At 38.6% G+C, this 17879-nt stretch overlaps 1 protein-coding gene across 1 annotated transcript in view; it reads left to right on the forward strand.

Annotated features, from left to right (window-relative positions):
• The window catches only part of LOC307157478 (protein NLRC3-like), a 133320-nt gene that overhangs the window by 38026 nt on the left and 77415 nt on the right, over positions 1–17879 (forward strand). The window contains exon 4 of the mRNA XM_079869388.1: positions 1369–1542. Coding sequence (XP_079725514.1) covers positions 1369–1542 — 174 coding nt within the window. The remainder of the gene's footprint in view (positions 1–1368; positions 1543–17879) is intronic.

The raw sequence follows: 17879 nt of genomic DNA on the forward strand, positions 1-17879 counted from the left end.
AGTGCTCCATGATGAAATGTAATTTTCAGTTTGTGTCAGTATAGATAAATAATCAAAATGTTCTTATGCATGGATTAATGTTTAAGAAATAAACACATTCCTGTTCAGTCATGGAAGCTGTCCTGTGAGTCCTGTCAAGTGCTTTAAAAACAATGCCTAGTAGTCTAAAGGTAGTACATTTAGAGAAATATTGATGTATTTTTGTATATTTACTTAAACTTTCCTGGGTAAGCTAAATCTTCACACTTTAGTTTAGTTAGTAAATCACACATTTGGAAAATAGCTAGATGGTTTCAGAGCAGTACTTTCATAAAGCATTTATTCAACTGTCAATGCAAATGTGGATTTAATTTGACTTTTTCTTACTGGCAATTTAATGTGCTTTTATTGGGTTTTCCTTTACATTTTTATATACAGTGGGGGAAATAATTATTTGATCCCCTGCTGATTTTGTAAGTTCACCCACTTACAAAGAAATGAAAAGTCTATAATTTTTTATGGTAGGTTTATTTTAATGGATAGAGACAGAATATAAACCAAACAATCTATAAAAAACACATTATATATAGGTTTTAAATTTATTTGCATTTCTCTGAGTGTAATAAGTATTTGATCCCCAAGCAAAACATAGTAAAGACATTATATATAATAAAGACAAAGACATTTATTTTAGTTGGTCATACGGTTTGCACACATCTCAGGAGGGATTTTGGTCCATTCCTCTTTACAGATCCTCTCTAAATCCTTAAGGTTTCTTGGCTGTCACTTTGCAACTCGAAGTTTCAGCTCCCTCCACAGATTTTCTATAGGATTAAGGTCTGGATACTGGCTAGGCCACTCCAAGACCTTAATGTGCTTCTTCTTGAGCCACTCCTTTGTTGCCTGGGTGGTATGTTTTGCAGCAGCAGCTCCTGAAGACAAAAAAGCTGAGTACATATAACTCAGACACCCTTTTATACTTATGGGCTCTCCGCGTGTGACGTCAAAGACTGCTGTCTGCCAATGATTATTGGCTTTTGTTTACAGGTGCCTCAGACACCGGTCATGCTGATGGTGTGACCGGTAGCATAGCATCAGTACCAGAACCAGTGTCAAAGTTCCACTTCCAGTACATCAAAATTACATGATGTTAGAGACTATTTTTTGCTTGAGAAACCGATCCATTCAATAACCACTAATAATAATTTACCTGCATTTTTGAACTGCTAATTTCAAATTTGTAGATGGCGAATCAAACATCATCTGTGTTTAGAGAACTTCATGTCACAGGGCATGTGATCAAGAAAAGACTATTTCAGTCATGTGCTGAATATAGAAAATATGATTCTCCATATTCTCCTCATTCCATTATTTCATCCTGTGTTATAGATTTGCTGGATGTCTTCTCTCTGATCATCACTGTGAAAGTTTGTCTTCAATTCTACAATCATCAAACTCCCGTCTTAGAGAGCTCAACCTGAGTTTCAATGACCTGCAGGATTCAGGAATAAAGCTGCTCTCAGCTGGACTGAAGAGTTCACTCTGTCAACTGAACATACTGAGGTTTGACTTTCACAATACTCCTTTATACATTAAACCAAGTAAATTGTGGTATTGGTGTGGCACGTGGCTCAGTGGGAAGCACCGCAGGTTTTTCCATTCAGGGTGTTTCCCTGCCTAGAGCCTGAGATAGGCTTCAGCATTCAAGCAACCCTACATTTACAAAATAAATGGAAGGATGAAATTTGCTGGATGTGCTTTTCTGGTAAATGTACCACATTTGTTGTTCACATAAACAGTGGTTTTAAAGGGGTGGTGATTATGATTTCACTTTTTTAACTTTAGTTAATGTGTAATGTTGCTGTTTGAGCATAAACAACATTTGCAAAGTTACGATCCTCAAAGTTCAAAGGAAAGGGAGATATTTTATTTTAAAGAAATCGTTTTTTAAGGACTACAACAAACGGCTGCTAGGGACTGCAACAAGCATCTTCACGGTTTAGTGACATACCAGTAAACTTGACAACCGCACCACCGCGGTTGTAAAGCGCCACTGCGGTGGCTGAGTAACACCGGCTGTGGTCCGCCAAAACACATATTTTGTATGTGAATTCAGTTTTACATTAATATTATGACACAAGTGAAGCACAAAGCTTTGTTTACAAAAGAAATTATAGGTTAGCAATTAAATGTTACATCGCAGCCATGGAAACATTTGGATTCATGACGAATGAGAGAGTTGTGCGTGAGCCCATAAATTTAAACTTTGTCGACTTTGTATTCTGGTTTGTGATCTGGTCACCCGATTATCAACGAATTGAACTATTCCATTAGTTATTCCACTGGACATGGAATCTCTTGTTTCTTTTCCCAAATCTTCACTCACATCTCACTCATTTTCGAAGGGGATTATTCTTCCTTGTTTCGCTTTTAATTAGGCCTATATGCATTCTTTACTGTGGTAAAGTACAAATATGCTGTAGGACAGATAGCCTACCTATTTACTTGCATGTCAAATTCTTTTTAACACAGTTTGTGTTTGTTATTAGACATGGTAAGGCGCATCAAGTTTATTTGTAAAGCGCGTTTCACACACGCGGGTGATTGTAGTTTTGCTTTCTCTGGCAGCGCAAAATCAAACAGCCTAAATGCCTTGCCATTGTGGAAGATAAAATTCGCTCTTCAGACCTTTTACAACAAGTAGAAAACATGAACATCGATGGTCTCTTTCCTGCTCGTGCCCCACATCCCTGATCTCTCTCAAAGCACAGAGTGGTAGGCTATATCACGCGTCTTTGTGTGGAAATATAAAACTTTTTTTTTTATATATATTTAACTTTATTATATTATTTATGTTACCATTATTTAGTGATATTTATTTAATGCTTTACAGGCTTAAGTGTGTTGTTTCTTTGACAGAATTGCTCAAATAAACACGCATGTCTGTTACGAAATGGATGTTTGAGCCTCATTAATTATTATATTTTTATTTCAAAACAACCCCCCAACCACCGCACCACTGCCGGTAGTTTGTCCATTATCACCGTGGTCGTAAAAAACTGCCACCGTCACAGTCCTAATTTACATAAACCCTGCCCCTGGGAACACGCAACAAAAGGGGTGAGGCGATGTTGAGAAGAGGTGCTTTAGAGAAGAGGAAAAGGTTTTGTAGTAGAGCACATTTGAGAGTCAGCTCAAGCTGTCGCATCTGTCTTTTCACATTTATTGCAATACAGTACGTAACAAATGCAATAGAATGTCATAAAAGAAAGATGACAACATGAGATATAACCATAATTAAACTAAACTATACTTGTTCTATCTTCATGCAGCATAGATTATCTGGCTCTGTAGGCATCTTACAACAGTTCCCACATAAGCGATTTATAGATTATCATGACAAAATATGCTAATCAATGACTTGAAGATAGTTAACTCCACATCAGCTACATAAATTCAACAAAACTAACCAGTCAGAAATGTCCTGTTGCATTCTACATGTTGTCACTTCTTCTTGAGTCTCTCCATCATTGTCCAACTCTGGTTTTAACATAAAAGGCTGAACAGTTTCTGACATTTTCAGTGCCTGTCTGCCTGAGGTAAACTCCGTCGGAGCTGCTAACACCAGGAGCAGCAGTTTATTTGCATTTAAAGGGACACACACATTCAAAATTTGTACGACGTGTTTTGTGTAATAAAGCTTTATGCAAGAGGCGTGGACATCTCATTAATATGTAAGCTTTTCACACCTGAGAAAGACAAAGACACTCCCTAATGGCCCTATTAGGAGCCATCAGGCCCTATCATTCTGAGCAACCTTGCACAAAGAATGAGGAGATTTAAAAAAGAATGGCTTTTTGATTGTTTTTAATTTATTTACAGCACAACATAATCCAAAGATACACAAATGACAAAAAAACACATTATTTAACACACTGAACTAAAGACAGAGACTTGAACTGTCACACACCTTTGTGCCATTCCTGAAACATAGTACATACCTTTCATTTCCATGGTGTTTGATTTTTCACTTTAGCATATTCATGTATGGAGACTTATGTGAATGTTGAAGTCAGCAGGACTTATTCAGTGGCATCTTGTTCCTCTAAAAACAACAACAACAACAAAACAGCTGTGAACATGCTGATATCAAGAGAAATTATGCTGCACAATTTGGGGAATACATTTTAGATTTTTCAGGTTAAAATAGCTTTTTAAAATGTACAGAATACACACACACACACACACATATATATATATATATATATATATATATATATATATATATATATATATATATATATATATATATACACTAGCCTACTTTTACCATGCTGTGTTTTATTATAGAATATAAAAACATCCTCGTGTCGAACATGTATACAAGCACTGAAAGGTTGCCTACCATTCTAGTTCACATTTCATGTTTCTGTCTATATATACATGTACATACATGACATTAGGCTTAGTTCATGTTTTTACTCCAAACTCATTTCATAACATACATTTTAATCTGGCACGACCAGTTTAACATGTCTTACCTTAAAAATCGTCTCATCTTCAAATTGCGTTCTTCTGAGGTAAATCCGAGGTAAATTCAAGGTAAACAGCACAGTACAGCACAGCTTACAGTCTTCCAAACTCGATGAAAAGCAGAGAGGAGTAAGTTACGAAATCTCTGCTTCTTTGTTTTGAGGTAATGAGGGCGTTTACAGGTCTGCGTTTCTCCGCATGGATCATTTGCATGTCAATCGCTCGTGCGCGCGTGGGCGTGTTCAAATTAAATTTAATGAGGGCGCGTTTGAGAAACTGTACATGCCGCTGCTTTCGTATTGATTACTTAAAAATAGAATATTTGTTTTTTATATAATTTACATACTTTAAAAATAGAGATTCCAAGTGTTGTATAGACATGCGTTTCAAGTCTGTGTGACAAACATTCGCTGAGTTACAGGTCATTTTCTGTCGCGTTTCAGAATGAGTTTCACATTGAGAGAGACGGCAGAACGCGCATCATGTTTATTTTCTTTGTTTTACGAAAAACACAACATTTTGTTTTTATTATGTGTACACAAATAAAAGAAGACATTTAACAGTTTTGAATGATGTACAACACAAGTATGTAAAATCAAAATCAACAGAGTATTTTGCACTGATATAAAAAAACGAGCAGATCATGCCGGCGTGATTGCCGACCTCAGGGGGTTAACATGCTATAAAACTTAGTATTTTGTTCTGCTGGAACAAAACTTAACAGCCAGAACAGTAAAGTATAAATTAACACAACAACAAACAAGATAAAACTTAAAAGCCAGAACAGTAAAGTATAAATTAACACAATAACACAATAAAGCTTAAAAGCCAGAACAGTAAAGTTATAAATTAACACAATTTTCCTTTAAATAATCTATAAAATGTTGTTAAAACAGTATAACATAACAATTAACAAAATGTGGCCACTATAAGGTCCACAAGATTATAAGATAATATAGAAGATAGCCACCACCCCCGACTCTCCCGGTGGCATGTTTCAGATGATCGGCTGCCAAATGATCTTTATTTGGGCCTCTGTTGCAGCTGGGTCCCATTTCATGACAGCAGCTACAAAGCAATAAAATCCACATGTAAAATACATAAATACAAACGCCACTGTTGTGGTTTAGCTTGCAGCAGAGATACATAGTATAGATAGTTGAAAATGGAGTACTCGAATCAATTAAATGAAATAGTTATTAAATCACAAATCAAGTAAAATTATATCAAGCCTGATTTTAAGCATTCCACACACATATATATTTAAATACACACACATATATATATATATATATTATATATATATACACACACATACATACATATATATATATATATATATATACAATATACACTCACCTAAATGATTATTAGGAACACCTGTTCAATTTCTCATTAATGCAATTATCTAATCAACCAATCACATGGCAGTTGCTTCAATGCATTTAGGGGTGTGGTCCTGGTCAAGACAATCTCCTGAACTCCAAACTGAATGTCAGAATGGGAAAGAAAGGTGATTTAAGCAATTTTGAGCGTGGCATGGTTGTTGGTGCCAGACGGGCCGGTCTGAGTATTTCACAATCTGCTCAGTTACTGGGATTTTCACGCACAACCATTTCTAGGGTTTACAAAGAATGGTGTGAAAAGGGAAAAACATCCAGTATGCGGCAGTCCTGTGGGCGAAAATGCCTTGTTGATGCTAGAGGTCAGAGGAGAATGGGCCGACTGATTCAAGCTGATAGAAGTGCAACTTTGACTGAAATAACCACTCGTTACAACCGAGGTATGCAGCAAAGCATTTGTGAAGCCACAACACGCACAACCTTGAGGCGGATGGGCTACAACAGCAGAAGACCCCACCGGGTACCACTCATCTCCACCACAAATAGGAAAAAGAGGCTACAATTTTCACGAGCTCACCAAAATTGGACAGTTGAAGACTGGAAAAATGTTGCCTGGTCTGATGAGTCTCGATTTCTGTTGAGACATTCAGATGGTAGAGTCAGAATTTGGCGTAAACAGAATGAGAACATGGATCCATCATGCCCTTGTTACCACTGTGCAGGCTGGTGGTGGTGGTGTAATGGTGTGGGGGATGTTTTCTTGGCACACTTTAGGCCCCTTAGTGCCAATTGGGCATCGTTTAAATGCCACGGCCTACCTGAGCATTGTTTCTGACCATGTCCATCCCTTTATGACCACCATGTACCCATCCTCTGATGGCTACTTCCAGCAGGATAATGCACCATGTCACAAAGCTCGAATCATTTCAAATTGGTTTCTTGAACATGACAATGAGTTCACTGTACTAAAATGGCCCCCACAGTCACCAGATCTCAACCCAATAGAGCATCTTTGGGATGTGGTGGAACGGGAGCTTCGTGCCCTGGAAATCTCCATCAACTGCAAGATGCTATCCTATCAATATGGGCCAACATTTCTAAAGAATACTTTCAGCACCTTGTTGAATCAATGCCACGTAGAATTAAGGCAGTTCTGAAGGCGAAAGTGGGTCAAACACAGTATTAGTATGGTGTTCCTAATAATCCTTTAGGTGAGTGTATATTAGGGCTGGCAATCGATTATAAAAAAAAAAAAAAAAAAAACTAATTAATTGCACATTTTCTGTAATTAATTGCAAATAATTGTTTTTTCCCCCAAGCTTGTTATCATCAATATTTAAATGTAGAATCACCTAATTAAATTAAACAACACAAAGATTTTAATGACATAAAATTTTAATGACATTTGAACTGTAAACAGACTCTACACAGAACCACAGAGTAGCTGTTCCCATCAAATAAAATGCGTGCAGCAACATTATAAACAAAGTGCAAGTTGAATATTAAAACCATCAAGGTCATCAAAAAGTCTAGATCAGTTTAGAACTTAAGCCAATTGGCCAAAATAAATAATTTCTTTATGCACTAACAATATATATATAAAAAAATGTTTAAGTGCCTGTTGAATTTCAAAAAGGAACATAAGTCTTTGCAATATGAATAACAAAAGGAGAATGTTTAATTTTTTTAACCCAAAGATTTTGCCTACTCTTTTACATTAAGCCAGCAACTGAGACAGACCAGTCGGTTTACATTATCAGGGGACAAAGCAGCTCTCTTTTTCTGGACAATGTGGCCTGAGAATGAGAACAACCTCTCACATGGCACTGTGGTTGCAGGTGTTGACAGGTACTTGCATGCAATGCCAGCCAGCAGGACATGTGCTCCTTCTCTCATTGACCACCACTGCAGTGGACACTGTTCCATGTCAATTTTGGGTTCTGATTTGTAGCGGTCCAGGCAGTTGTCTATGGACCTCTTCATCTTCTGAATCTGAATCAGATGAACCAAGCAAGAAGACTGACATCCTGCTCTTCTTCTGTGGCTGTTTTCCTGTTGTATCTGCAGATGGTTGTTGTGCCAGCCTCTCTTCCTTTACCAGGTTGCTTATTGATTTCCACACCTCATTCCTTTCGTCTTTGGGAAGACACTTCAGGTCCTTAAACCTGGGGTCCAGGGCAGTAGCGATCTTCAGCCATGTGAGGTCGGTGCTTTCCTTCCGTTTAGCTAGGTCTGTGGTAAACACCTTCTTGAACCTCAACACATAGACCAGATCATCATCTGATGGCTCCATAACTCTGAACAAGTGGCACAATGCTGGTAACCCCACTGAACAGGAGATGTATTGCTCTCCCCCCAGGAGTTCAGTCACATTTCTGCAGTGGAAATGTTTGAAATATGTCAGTAAATTGTAATAAATTACACACGCACACACACACACACAGAGAGAGAGAGAGAGAGAGAGAGAGAGTAATAGAGCATCCCCTATCACACACATACACATACACACACACACACACGCACACACACACAGAGTGAGAGAGTAATAGAGCATCCCCTATCACACACACACACACACACACGGAGAGAGAGAGAGTAATAGAGCATCCCATATCACACACACACACACACACAGAGAGAGAGAGTAATAGAGCATCCCCTATCACACACACACACACACGGAGAGAGAGAGAGTAATAGAGCATCCCCTATCACACACACACACACACATGGAGAGAGAGAGAGTAATAGAGCATCCCCTATCACACACACACACACACACACACAGAGAGAGAGAGTAATAGAGCATCCCCTATCACACACACACACACAGACAGAGTAATAGAGCATCCCCTATCACACACACACACACACACACACACACACAAAGATGGAGAGAACACAAACATAAGACACAGGAAGAGAGGAGAAACACACACACACAGAGAGAGAGAGAGAGAGAACACAAACGAAATACAGAGGGGGATAAACGCACACAGAAGACAGAGAGCACACACACAAACATAGGTAGAGAGATACTAGCATAATATTAACTAACCTGCAAGGTTCAAGTAGTTCCTCCAGCTTTTGCAGTTTAGCGAGCTCTTCTGCAGTGAACATGACAATTTTGCTGTTTTGCTGAGCCAAAGTGGTGGACAGTGATGATTGGTTTCTCTGGATCCGCTTGACCATCTCTAGGGTAGAATTCCATCTGGTCGCTACGTCCTGTACAAGTGTTTCTTGCTTCTGTCCAAGTGCAACTTGCTGTTCTGCTAATTCCTGAGCATTTGATGGACTGTGCTTAAAGTGCCCAACAATTTTGCGACATTTGGCCAGAAGACTGTCGAATCCACAGTCGCGAAGAGAAACCGTGATTGTTCTTTGCACACTGTGGGTCGTGCAGGGCAGGTGCTCAAATGATAGTAGTCTCGCTGCTGCCGTCATGTTCCGAGCACTGTCCGTCCCAAGTGCTGTTAACTTTTGCTCCACTTTTCATTCTTTGGCGACTTCCAAAAAATGTTCAGCGCATGCCTCTGCAAAGTGGCGCTCTGTGGTCTGACTCACAGTAAGGGCAAACGAACGCAATCGCCACTCTTCATCTATGAGGTGTGCTGTGACGCCCGAGTAGTTGTCATTGCTCACTGATGTCCAGTGATCTCCTGTGAGAGCGACATATTTTGCTTTCTCTAATATGTCCATCCTTCGCGCCCTCTCGCTGTCATACAAACTGTGTATTCTCGACATAATCGTTCTTCGCGAGGGTAGATTGTAAGACGTGTCTCCCGATGCAATTTGCATGATTTCTCTCAGTCCCTCGTCTTCCACAGTGCTAACTGGGAGGCAGTTTCTAGCTATCCATTTAGCTAAAGCATCGGTTATTTTTTCAGTTACAGGTTTGGTCAATGGCCTGCCACGATTACTGTACTCTAGTAACGTGGATTGGCGAGGCCCTCCTCTAGCCTCGCTAGTTATGTTGCTAGCACCTGGGTGCTTTTCTTTTAAATGGTAGATTAAAGACAAATTGCTTCTATAATATTTGAATTCAGCTTTGCAAATCGTACACACCATCTTTGTTTTGTCAAACAGGCCATCAGGCAACTTTTTAAATGTAAACATTCCTTCTAAAACTCCATCCTTGTCCATCTCCATCATGACAGGGTGACTTGGTTCGGCACACTCACAACAGTAAGTCATGTAAACGAGGCAAAAAAAAAAAAGTGCTGCGTCAATTGCGTTATTTTTTTTTAACGCGTTAAACATCTAAAATTAATCGCAAAGATTAACGCGTTAATTCCCCCATCCCTAATATATATATATATATATATATATATATATATATATATATATATATATATATATATATATATATATATACACACACATACATATATACACACACATACATACACTTTTTTTTTAAATGACCATAATATGAAGCTTACCTTTTATTTCTGAAAACAATTTCTTGTCTTCAAATCCTATTTTGTCTTTTTTGCCCTTCCCCTTCATGTTGAATAGGGTCATCAGTTGATTGGTGAAGAGCCTAATCCAGTCCAAGATAAAAAATAATATGCAATTATTCCACACACACGCACGCACGCACGCCGGTAACATGATTGTCCATGCATGGTGACCGCAGGTTGCATTTCTCCAATAAGTTGAATCGTCTCAACTTTTTTCTGCAGGAATTCAAAATCAATGACAAAAAAAAAAAAAAGATTTTGATAGAGCATTGGCATTATGCACAGCCATACTATTTTTACCTTCATCAAATCGCCTGAAAACGACAGACTGATACAATATAACCATACAGATCTCTACATACATCAGACCTCTTGCTTGGCTGAGATGGACATAGGGCTGTATAAATTAGCCAGCGTCAGCCTTAGGCTGGCTACACACTGGCTGCGTCGCATGAGCCTGGCGTTTCTGTTGCGTGGCGGCTGCGTGTCGTTTTCTATGTCTTTGCACACCAGAAACGTGTCTGACACGGCGCTGCTGCTGCTAGCCTTGTCTGTAACGTTTGTTTCCAATTGATTTACTGTACTCAAGCAGTAGTACACTTCATGTTAAACATAAATATAAACTGATTTGATTACAGCAAAAACAACATCGGAAGTATTGACGGCAAAATAGGCTACAGAATATTTTGTTCTGTATTGACAGGTGCAATATATGAAAATCATTTTTTTTTATTTATTACATTTATATCTGCATTTAGGTCAAAACCTAGAGACTTTCAAACATCAACATGTCATCGCGTGAAAAATAGGTGTCGGTTCTATTTCTAGCATGCACGTGTTTTCGGCGCAGCATTCTGGGATTGGAGAAAAACGTGCACTGGTTTATTGGCACTTCTCTAAACTAATCACAATCGTCTTGGGCGGCGCTAAGCACCAGGCAAAGCCACGGTGCCGCTGCAAAATAGCCTCGGGAAGGAATTTCTTTTGGTGGGACGTGCACGTTCAAAAGTTGTTTTAGTCGTGCAACAGAAAACTCAGATTGGACAGATAGTCTAGCTAGCGGTCTGGATTTACCCTGCAGAGATCTGAGGAGCAGTTAACATAAATCGACCGGAGCTTAAATTCATTTTAAAGAAAGGTATCAGACATCTGGCTGAAAAGAGTGAAATCTGGTGGCATTTACGGCGGCAACTGAACAATCCCGGAAGTGGAACGTTGTGGATATAGACTAACTGTACAGTAACAATCAGCTTTCTGATGAAAGACCGTTTTTGTATCATAAACTTCAGTCCATCGCATGCTATCTCTTGTCCAAGAGCCCCTGCCTGTCTCTCCTTCTCCCTCTCTTAATCCTTCTGTTATTGTTGTTAGAAACAAGAGATAGGGAATGAAACACAGGGAGGTAAACATCTGCATTTTATTTTAATGACAGTCCATTTAAATAAAAGTGCGTACGACATCTCACATGTGGCTTTGACTTACAACAACATATTTAGCCATTTTCATAAAAAATACGATATACAGTATATCTTTTATCATCATTTAGCCCAAAAACACCAAGATATGATTTTTTATCCATATCGCCAAGCCCTCTCTGCTGTATTACTGTGTTGCATATATCTTCTGGCATAAAATGCCGACTGCAGACAGTGGTGTGTCTCCTTATAACGAAATTATCATGCCTAATCTTTCGGACCCATATCACCCTGACTGACTCGCAGCTCGGCACACAACAAAAACTGCTGTTCGGATGTTGCCGTTTCTGATATTTTAACATTCCAACATTTTAATTAAAAGAAATACACTAAAGTTTGATCAGAAATAAGAATTTTATTAAAATAAGCGAAACTTAACAGTTACCTAAGAGATCATCTACCGCTGCAGATGTGTAATGAAGTGAAAAGTGGAAATGATTAGACCTGTTTTCTGGTTCGAAAGCTCGGCGTTCCGCATAACCCCTATTGGCGTTAGAGGTTGAAAACTTCTTACCAAGGTTTCAAATTTGTGTGTTTCCAGAAGAGAAGCCTCCTCCCTCTGGAACTCTTCCAAGGTGTCCATCTTTGTTATTTCAATTCCAGAGTGAGGTACGCTCCTCTGCAGTTTTATGACTTCATCAGTGAGAGTCACCAACTTTGTGAGTACTATTTTCTGGAACTCTGGCAATAATGAGAAATTAAGAAAAAAAAATAATTACTCACTATAATCATGGTTCTCTGACAACAGCAAGGCATTTCAGCCTTTCAGTAAAAGAGTGCTCTCTAGCAATCCCAGAAAAATTAATTCAGTTAGTTACTTAACACTTCATTCAACAGGGAAACCTTAACACTGTATTTGACAGATCAGTTTCATTAAAGAACAATTTTATTAAGAGATGGTTCTAGACTAAATGTCATAAATGCCAAAGCAACAAGATGAAAACCTGAAGTCTGATTTACCAAACAGTTACAAAGAGAATGCAATGTTATAATGCATAAGTAATTAACCTGGGTATCACATGAAAATATTCTTGTACTTACTCGCTTCTGACAGGGGGAATGTGGTTGGCACAGCCCTATTGTAAATGGACCTTGCATGTGAAAGACCTAAGCAGGAAAGAAAAAAGTGTGTGAACATATGTACAATGTGCCTCATTGAGTGATACAACCAATGACATTCACCATCTATGGACCTGCTCTCCACAGACTGGGACCTGGGTACACCTGAGAAACCCAAACCACCAACATTAGTCAGTCCAGTAGCAATAGTATTATTCATGCTAATTTGATATTCAATAAGACAAGCCAAATGTAACTGGCAATACTCACGACTACTTGAACTGTCCCAGCCCACGGACCTGGATGAACCCGTGCAACCCAAATTTAGCCATTATCAATAGTGCTAATGACCTATGCTGATTTGATATTCAATAAGACAAGCCAACTGCGACTGGCTATACTTAATACTACTTGAACTGTCCTGGCCCACGGACCTGGACCTGGACGAACCTGTGCAACCCAAAACTGAAACATCAGTTTGTCATGATCAATAGTGCTACTGATCTGCATGCTGATTTGATATTCTAAAAATGAAATGTTAAACTCACCACTAATTGACCTGTCGCGGCCCACAGACCTGGATGTACCTAAGCAACGCAGAGCAGAAACATCAGTCAATCATGATAAATAGTGTTACTTATCTACATGCTACTTTGATATTTTAAAAATTAAATGTTAAACTCACCACTAGTTGACCTGTCGCGGTCAGTCACAAACATCAGTCACAAACATCAGTCAGTCATGAATGAGCTGTAATGAGAACGACAGACATCTCTCTCTTTTCATACAGATTACATAAACAGAGAATATTCGTTTTAGTTTTGAATTAGATCATTTAAAAGTAGACAATTAAATGATTATAAAGATATATAGCTCATGCCTGGATGACTAGTATTCTCTGAGTTTTGTTTAAGTTTAGAGACGTGCTCCAAAAAAAAAGTTCACGGTGACAGAGAGCCAGAAAGCACACCCTGTTTATTTTCTTTATTTTACAAAAGCACAATGTTTTGTTTTTGCTTGTAAGTGGACACATAAAAAAGTAGACATTATTTTAACAGTTTATTTTTTCATATTTCTTTGTCTGTATGACCATAAATGATGGAGTATTTTAAGTCTATTTTGCTGCTATGTGAAAAAAATCGAGCAAAACGCACCGGCGCGTTTGCCGACCCCAGGGGGTTAAGTAATGTTAGCGTGGACGCTATACAAGCAGCTAACTAACTATCTAACGTTAACATTTTACCTTGCTAGCTACAGGGTTTCCGCGGAGTCATAAAAAGTCATAAAACGTCTTAAATTTAATAATTAGAATTTTAGGCCATAAAAAGTCATAAAAATGTCCGGATTTTCCATACAAGGTCATAAATTTCATTTAGCCACGTCTTAAATTGATATGCTCGTTCATTCGTTGGTTCTACCATTGCCTTTTCCCCCTGAAAATGCGCTGGCGGCATTATGTTAAATGCACAGGTTAACCTGTTAAGCTTCACCAGTGCGTCGGCGCACTGAAGCGTTTTTTTTTTTTAATTTAGTTAAAAATTACTATCAGATTTAATGTTATACATTGACAAACTATACATCATTAAAAAGATATAAGACTCAAGTTTCAGTATTTGACCACTATTGTATTCTGAAAAACTTATAGTGACAGTTATGTCTTAATTTGTGTCAGGAGTTATGAAATGAAAAAATGAGTCGATACCTTTAATATGAATTATGCACGTCAACCGCTTTCATTCATAAAAAACTCCCGTGCTGTCGTCATGACAGCGATACACAAAACAACGTCCCTCAGGGCTTTAGCTCAAAAATGTGCAGATTTGGAGAAATATTGATATATTTTCATAGGTTTTCATCAGATTTCTATAGACAGGAATAATATTTATTGAATTTATGCCCAAATGCGCCGATGTAATCATTATGAGTGCTGGATACTGTGATATATTGTGTTTTCAATCCATACCAACAGCCTGAGGGCGCTACATGCACAATAATAGTCCATATATAGAACATGAAGAAGAGGCATGATCATGTGACATTCCAGGAAGTCTCGAACACATTCAAAGCTATCAGAGATCGCTGTAACATGTTTTGAAGACAATAAACATGATTGAAATGATATTTGGTTTACCTGTGTTCTTCGAGTAATGTCAGGTATTTCCATAATAATAGATTATATTTATAATGTAATGCTAATCGATATAGACTTTATCATTGTGCAGAATAAAATATATATATATATTTTCTGTCTGATTTTTTTATCTGAAGCGAAATTATATCACAGAAGATTATTTAAAACACTCGACTTGCGTTATAAATTAAGTTTGGAGCACAAACATGGTTTTAATCTCATAAATTGTCGTGTATTGATGGTGTGCTAAGCTAACATGCTAGCTAGCCCAGGTGCACCTGCCACATATAGCAGTTATCCTTTTATGTTTTTTTTCTAAATATGCTTACTGAAATTCAAGCAGGGCATTTGATCCAGTTTTTAAATGTTAAGTGAGAACTTTGATAAAAGAAATTAGGGATTGAAACCCTATGAATAGCTTGTGAATAGCCAGTCATTAGTAACTATAATGCAGACAAAAGAAATGCATATTTCGAGCCATAACCAGGCTGGAGAGGTGTGAATGTGTGCAGGGGGAGACTGAGACTGAATGGGGCTCGTTTGCACCACAAAACAATAGAGACAATATACTGAATTGATGTTTAGAAGATGGCAATAAACATCAGTAGCATTTTAAAGTAGCAAATCAAAATAAAGTCATTGACATGGTCTTGAAAAACATTTAACTAAATACAGAGTTTTGGACTTATTATCTTCAGATTTTAAATATAAAATGTTTAGACATGTGGCTTTAGCTGTAGTGCATTTCTAGATTGCTCCAGTGCCAACTTCAATTTTATTTTCATGAGGATGTTTCATAAAAATTAATTTCTAATAACTTTACAAAACTTTGAAGCTATTTATAACAATTTTTTTCATTATGACAATAATTAATTCTACATTTACAATAAACTGCCAGGTGTCAGCTTTCAAATGAGATCATACTTGTGCTTTTAGTACAAAGGGTTCATGAACTGTATCTGTTTAAGTTTGGGTATGTCATTTCTGGGGATTTTTCAAAAGTGGCGTTGCAGCTTAACAGGTTAAATGCGCCAAAAGCGGAACGCTCATTTGAACCGTGCGCCACATGGACCATTTACCCGCTCGGCTCCAAGTCCAAACGGCAGCGCAGCGCGAGCTCAATACAACTAAGTAATTATTTTCCCAATAAAGATATTTATTTTGTTAAGGACAAATGACAAATATTTGAATGTTCTACCTCAGATTTGTGAAATGTTCACCTGTTTTAGCAAGTGTTTGTCATTATATTTTCTGACAATAAAGAGTAAAGTTAACGCTCTGGGGCCGTATTCACAAAGAATTTTAAGGCTAAAAGTAGCTCCTAACTGGCGAATTTAGGAGCAACTCCTAAAAATAATGGGCGTGTCACTCCTAACTTTAGGACTCCTAATTTTTTTGACTAAGAGTAATTCACGAAGCATTTTAGCCCTAAAAGTAGCACCTAAGCCTGGGACAGCTTAAAAGAAGTCGAGAGGACTCCTAACTCACTAAGACCTATTCACAAACCGCTTTTTGTGGCATTTCACGTTGCGATGTTTTGAAATGCGTATGCGGCGGCTACAGGAGCTTCCAATCGCGAGGGAACAATTTTGCATTGTAGGCATAACTAGGGATGCAATAACGCCACCAACAACAACCAAAACTACGCCACTCATTGCATGTAAACTAATTGTAACGTTTCATTGTGAATCAAATTAAAATGTTCTTCTCTTTGCAAACGTAGGCAGAGGCATATAGTGACAGATTAATTCAATAATGTTGCAAAGATATTGTGTCACGGTGTGACAAATGAGGGCGGAACTAAAGTTCGCCGCAATTGTGTCCCCTCCGGTATAATAACAAGGAAACACTACCCCCCGTGTAAGTGTATATCTGTTGCCCTGCCAACCGGGATGAGGAAATTGACACTAGGTGTGGGAAATTAATCTAAAGCCATGACGAAGTCATGTGGGCATTGAGAAGGATATAAAAAGCCAGTGAAGAGAGACTGTTGTGTGGTTCTCTCCCGTGAGAAGTCGTTCTATTTGAGTGTTGCAGAGAAGAATTGTGGTGTGCAAAGGGAAGTGCTGCTGGAGGGGACTCGAGGAGTGTGGAAGAGTTGTGAAAACACACCGTTTGCCTGGAAGGGAGAGAGATAAGTAATCGACCATCATATCTCGTACCTGCATGTTTCAACACTGAATTTGAGGTGGATTGGAGTGCTTTGATTGTGCTATCTAAACGTCACTGAGTGAATTATACTGATTCATGTTCGATCTCTTACCCTCTTCCCCCGTGTTGGAACGGTGATGTGAATCCTGTCTATGTCTGTGGAGGAAACCCCTGAAACATCTTTTTCCCAACATTGAAGCTCGTTGCTTGTGGCACGGAGACCCCTGGGTGAGTGCTGGCCTTATCTGCACTTATTTGAAGTGGATTGCAGTGCCTAAATTGACGTTTCCCCCCTCACGTTGCATGTTTGGAGTGAAATTGCTGTGTGTGTGTGGAAGATTTATTCTCTCTTGCCGTGCACTCCCCTCGTGCCATGCTGGTTTACTGTCAGTAACTGGAGCTTAATAATGTCAATCGGTTCCATCTGTTGAGGACTAGAAGGAACAGCATCTGTAAGTCAAACTAACCTCTCTGTTTTGAAGTAGTGGTTTTGACTGTCTTAGAAGAAGCTCCGCTCAGCCTGTTGACTTGGAGTCTGCTGCAGCCCTAAGCCCACCTGTACGGTGTGAAGTTATCTGCCCCCGGCAACACACGTGAGAATTGTATGCTGCTGTTGAAGTTGATTCTGTTTGTCTTTGTAGAAGCTCCACTCAGCCTGTTGATTTTGAGTCTGCTGCAGCCCTAAGCCCACCTGCACGGTGTGAAGTTATCTGTCTCCCGCAACACATATGAGAACTGTATACTG

Source organism: Squalius cephalus, assembly GCF_949319135.1.
Source record: "Squalius cephalus genome assembly, chromosome: 4".
Lineage (NCBI taxonomy): Eukaryota > Metazoa > Chordata > Actinopteri > Cypriniformes > Leuciscidae > Squalius > Squalius cephalus.